At 32.8% G+C, this 5,437-nt stretch overlaps 1 protein-coding gene across 2 annotated transcripts in view; it reads right to left on the bottom strand.

Moving 5' to 3' along the window:
* Positions 1 to 336: 336 nt before the first annotated feature.
* Positions 337 to 5,437, bottom strand: part of LOC137405729 (protocadherin beta-10-like) — a 79,392-nt gene continuing 74,291 nt past the window's right edge. For both annotated transcript variants that reach the window (XM_068092098.1, XM_068092099.1), the window contains 3 exons: positions 4,499 to 4,645; positions 3,407 to 3,667; positions 337 to 1,151 (listed from right to left, as the gene is read on the bottom strand). In XM_068092098.1, the coding sequence (XP_067948199.1) occupies positions 945 to 1,151; positions 3,407 to 3,667; positions 4,499 to 4,645 (615 nt within the window). In that variant the 3' untranslated portion in view covers positions 337 to 944. The remainder of the gene's footprint in view (positions 1,152 to 3,406; positions 3,668 to 4,498; positions 4,646 to 5,437) is intronic.

Below are 5,437 nucleotides of genomic sequence, written 5' to 3'. Positions count from 1 at the left end.
TCAGAGAGCTGACAGTGTTCTTTAACAAGCTTTTATAAATTGTTTCAAAGCCATAATTTATTATTTACTTATGTTGTAAAACATTCATGTTGTAGCAACCTGTAATACAAGAACTTCCAACACTTTATTTGATGTCTATTCCGTCAAACATTTTTATATAGGACTTCCATCAAACGAGGTGAGAGAAATTTGGTTGATTCTTGAATTTATTTACACATTTTATAGGCTATTGAAAACATTTTCTATTGTGTATAAAATATTTTGTGGTATTTTGGTGCTTTTCAGTATATGGCAGCAGTCACAGTCGTGTAAGAAGAACATCAAAGTGGCTCTCAACGTTATTGTTGTATTTGAGTGCGTTTTACAAAGTTATAATCACGTTTAGTAGAATTTTAGCAGTATAAAGTAATAAGGAAAAATACAATAAAAAATGATATAAAGAGATGAAAAGCGTTCATGAAGATTTTGTATCGAGTATTAGCAGTTTATAATGTTAAGCAGGCAAAGGTTGAACATTGTTTAGTGTTGACAAGTGACAAAAATTCATTCGACAACATACGACACTCTGTGATTAGTAAGCAACTAAATTTAGCATTTTATTTTTGTCGTCAGAGATAAAAGCTTATACTTGTTTTTCATATTAGTAGAATCACAAAGATGAAACATTGATACAGACTAGAAAAAGTAAAACTAAAAAGACCACACAGGTAGTACTGATAAAACATGAACCGTATCCTTCTTACATGGACATATTTTGTATGGGCTAAAACAATGCACTGGCTGAACCTGTATACAATATAATATTCAGTAACTTGAATAACCTATACATTTTATCATAGAAATGCGTAATTTAACAACATAAAATACTATTTACAACATAAATCATTCAATAATTACTTAGTCATCTATTGTCTAATACAATATATATACTACCACAAGGATGTCTATAGTATATCAGAAAAGAAAAGGTCATCTATATGAGCGCAAAGCCTTTCTCCATTAATTGTCTGATCAGACATTTCACTGGTATTCTGTGCTGGGTAGTTGTCAGATCCACTTTCTTGAGGAGGGGGCGGATGATGAGGTGACGCAGAGTGTTTTGGACCAGAAGCTATGCTAGATTCTTTCTGTTTGTGATTATGGCTGGTGTTCTGCTAGGAAAAAGTGGGAATGGACTACAATGGGTGTGAATGAAGGAACACTGGGTTAGATGTTCTAAAAATTGGTGACATGGTCTATGCCAACACGCGTGTTACCAATGCAAAGAGTAGGAGCTAAAATGCAAAGAGAAGCACCTAACACTATAGCGGCTATAGATAGCTATGCCTTATGCATTTACTACCTTCAAGTGAAATGAGTATTACAAAAAATTCCACTGTAGTCTCACACTGGTTCTGGAAAAGTGGGGAAGGCCATTACTACACTATCTAGTATGCTGAAAAGCTCGCCCAAAATCATCTTGTTTATCAAGTGGGAGCACAGTTATTTTTTGACGCAGAAAAGTGGCTGAATGGCGCAGATGCAGGGCGCTTTGCTGAAAATCTGAATATTTGGGTTGGATACCCGTTCGATGGAATTCATTTTCCAAGCGTGCTTAGTGTGCCATCAGACAGATTGACGGACACGACTCTTATCCCACAACCAAACACAAACAAAGCGACTGTTTGGGAGATTTATGATAAATGCATATGTGCACACAACTCACGAAAATTGTTCATCAATGGACGTTGAAAACCCTTGCACCAAAATTTCATCAACAAATTTAACCATTTTTCAATGAAGTTGTTTAAGTATAATAATGACACAAAACACATATAAACCTAGTCAAATATGTTAGCAAGTCTTTATTATTTGTAGAAAATTTTTTAAACCTTACCCATCTGATCGGATTATACATAGATAGACAGAATAATTTGGCCTAAAATCGTTGTTAAAACTTGACAAGCCTAATTTTTATCAAAATTAATAAACTAATAAATAAAATGCCAAGCGACAGAGAATACAACCATGAAGTCGTGCACATTTCACGCAAAAAAACGTGCACTTTTGACCAATCTATATATAGCATGGTCCAGTTGCCTAAGGTTTCTGTAATTAGTGTAGAAGTACTAAAAAGATCCTTTCTTTGTTGCCGATTTCAAAGTAACTAACATTTTGGACCCTTTTTAGTGCTTTGGTATTCCAACTGATGTCCAAAGCAGTGAAAGTAAAGGAATTGACGACGATATTTTTTCTAACGATTCTTATAAAACTATTACAATATTTAATTATAAGATCAATTATTCGATTTAAAAAAATTTAATTATAAGAATAATTATTCGATTTTATAAGATTTACTTATAAGAATAAACAATTGAATTTACAAGATCGAAGTATATAGTGACTGATGTTGGGAAATATTAATGTTATTATTTTTTTTAAATTGTTTTGTTAAATAGATTTTCTAAAATTCTATATAAATATCACAACTTCTTGATATTGTCAGCTATGACATTTTGAAATGCAAAAAAGTTGTCCATTGGTTTTCTATTATTACTGTATTACTATATTAATAATATTTGTTATTCTAATAATATCAGTGCATTTTACTTCTAATATTGCATTTCTCTTATAGCAGGGGGAAACGTATAAACATATAATCTTTTCCTTTCATTATTGCTGTTTGTTGTATATAACAACCCAGTAAATTACAGCTACCATTGCAGTTATCCTATTGCACTGCAGTGCCATTTGACTGCTAATATTGCATTTCTCAACCATCTGTACCCTTTATTTTTTTCAATATCACTTTGGTCGCGGGCTGTATGACAGGGGAGTTTCTAGTTATAGTAAATATTCTTACTAATTTAGTTAAAAACTGATCAGACACTGGAGCCTTATGTAGTGAAGTGACTTCAAATCAATCACACTTTATTGTTAGTACTAGTTTTATCACTACTAGTACTCTGACAATTTAGTGTGCTGCCAGAGATGGTCAGCTGTACTAATAAAGCATAGAGTATACATTTTTGCACAATTATTCTGAAACAATAAAAGATAGATCGATAAGATAAGATTGAGTCGAAAAGGGCAGGTGTTACGGGGTTGATCTACCATGGCAAATATCATTAGTTTGAATACCATTTGATGTAATTGTTTCTCTACCTCCATTCATTTCTTTGGACAGATGGACATGGTTTTTATTGTAGCAGTGATTTTTACTTTGTAAAATTTTAAAAACGACCTAAGTTTTTCCGAAAAACAATATATTATGCAAAATATAAAAATTTAATTGTTTATTATAGTTTGAGCAAAAAATAGATCATGATCTTTTAAAAATGAACAAATACCGCAACAGTCCTTTCGTGTAGCAGAAACTCATCAACATTTAACATACTATAACACCATGCATGTACGATGTACACACCTGTGAAGTAGCTGGAGATCCATTTTGACTTGAGTTCGTGTTCATAGAGTTGTTTCCACTGCTGATACTACTGGGTACTTTGTGGTCAATCCCTTGTTCCACTCCAGTAGTAGATAAGAACTTACTTTGGAACGATTTAAGAATATTCGGTGAAGATTTGCAGGCATTGTGACTAAGTTGGGGCGTGGAGTTGTGTACGCTACAGACATCATCACAGTTTCCAGAATCGCTGTCTGGCTCTTTCGCCTTGTTCAGCGACCTCTAAACAAAGAATAAGAATAAAATGTTACATAATAATAAAAGTTTAAAAAACTTTGTATATAGTTTAGAAATGAACTTACATTAAGATTTTAGTAGCTGTTATTTAAAGTTATTGGCATTTATTTTTATTTTCAACTGTTTTTGATTTTTGAGATGATTTGACTGCCAGGGTGTTTCAAGATTGACATCAGCAAAACTTGAATGCGGTTAAACAGTCAGAAGAAAAATATGAGCCAAAGTGACGTCATTAGTTTCTCAACTGACTGTATCTCTCACTATTGATATAGGTATGGCAATAAGGTTGCGGAGTCACGCGTCTCTATTCTGTCAGTCTCTTTGCAACTACATGTATAAACATCAAAGACACACTTGCTTGATCTGAGTGTTTTAACTGCAATCAAGCTTTCTCGGTATTAACCTTGAAACCTATTGACAGTCAAATTATCTCAAACATCAAAGCAGTCACAAATGATAGAAAAATGATGATAATTGCTGATCAGATCTACTAAGAATTTGTCTAAGTTCATCCATAATAAAATGATTACTTTAAGTAAACGTCGATGTTACAGCCGTTGCATGTTCAATGCTCTAAAAGGTCTCAGCAGTGCAATTAGTGACTAGATAGTATTTTGTGATGAGCCCAGATAATACTAAAACTAATCCAATACATTCTTAAATGCTAAACTTACTTTTGAAAAAAATGAAAAACTGTAAAAAATATTTATGTTGCACCGAAGCCTTAGTGTCAACCGAAACCAAAATAAAGTTGGACATGCCTATTTATGCATTTGTGCAAGTGCTACTTATATTTTATTTAGCTCAGTAACTAACCTGTAATGAAGCTGGTGTTGGGACGGTACTAAGGTGACCCTCAGATGAACCCAAAGAATGTTTAGCCAAGTTGTTTTTGTCATAACTTTTAAGTGCAGCAATCACTGGATTTTTGGGAGATCCATTGGTGAAAGTGGTCAGAAAGGTCTAAAAGAGAATAATTCCACATAAAATAGCATTAGTTCCTGGATAACCAATATTTTAGTGGTTCTCAGTTACACGATGTATCATGTCGAGCATTTGCTTCAAGCATGTTCATGTACTTAAATTTTAAAATGTTGAAGAGTGTAGGAAGAGACGTTGCAAAGAAGTCTATACATGTGTGTGAAATAGCCAATCAATCGATGATTAAGGTGTTTTAAAAAACATTGTAAGCTGTGAGCATGCTCGATATGAAATGAGAAACAACTGTTTCATATATGTTGCACTTTTTATCTAACAAATAGACTTTCCAACTTACTTTTAAAAAGAGACTAATCATAGAGGTAATCATAGAGGTAATCATAGAGGTAAGTACTGCATAAATGTTTAGAAAATCAACATACTTGATTTAGGTTGTACAGCGTCCAACAATCCATCAATGAAACAAATCAACATGGTTACAAAGCTAACAGCTGGACTCGCTATATTAGAAGTTGCTAGTTGTTATTGTTTCATTGTTTGGTAGTTAAAATGGTGAGCAAATTTATGGCAGCACCACAAATAATGCAACATATGCTGTTTAATTAAGGTTGTTGTGTTGAAAATCACCAAAACTAAGCAACTGTTTATATTGTTTTTATTTAGAATTTTAGTGAAGATCAAATTTGTAATTAAAAATATATATTTCAACAATGTTTCATTTAAACTAAAGATATGTTTCATGTTGCAAATATCTTTAAATTAGCTTTAAACTCTGTCACTGCCATCTTTTTACAAAGTTAGCTATCGGCCTACTGC

Source organism: Watersipora subatra, chromosome 10, assembly GCF_963576615.1.
Source record: "Watersipora subatra chromosome 10, tzWatSuba1.1, whole genome shotgun sequence".
Taxonomy (NCBI): domain Eukaryota; kingdom Metazoa; phylum Bryozoa; class Gymnolaemata; order Cheilostomatida; family Watersiporidae; genus Watersipora; species Watersipora subatra.
This window is presented reverse-complemented; position numbering and strand designations above follow the sequence as displayed.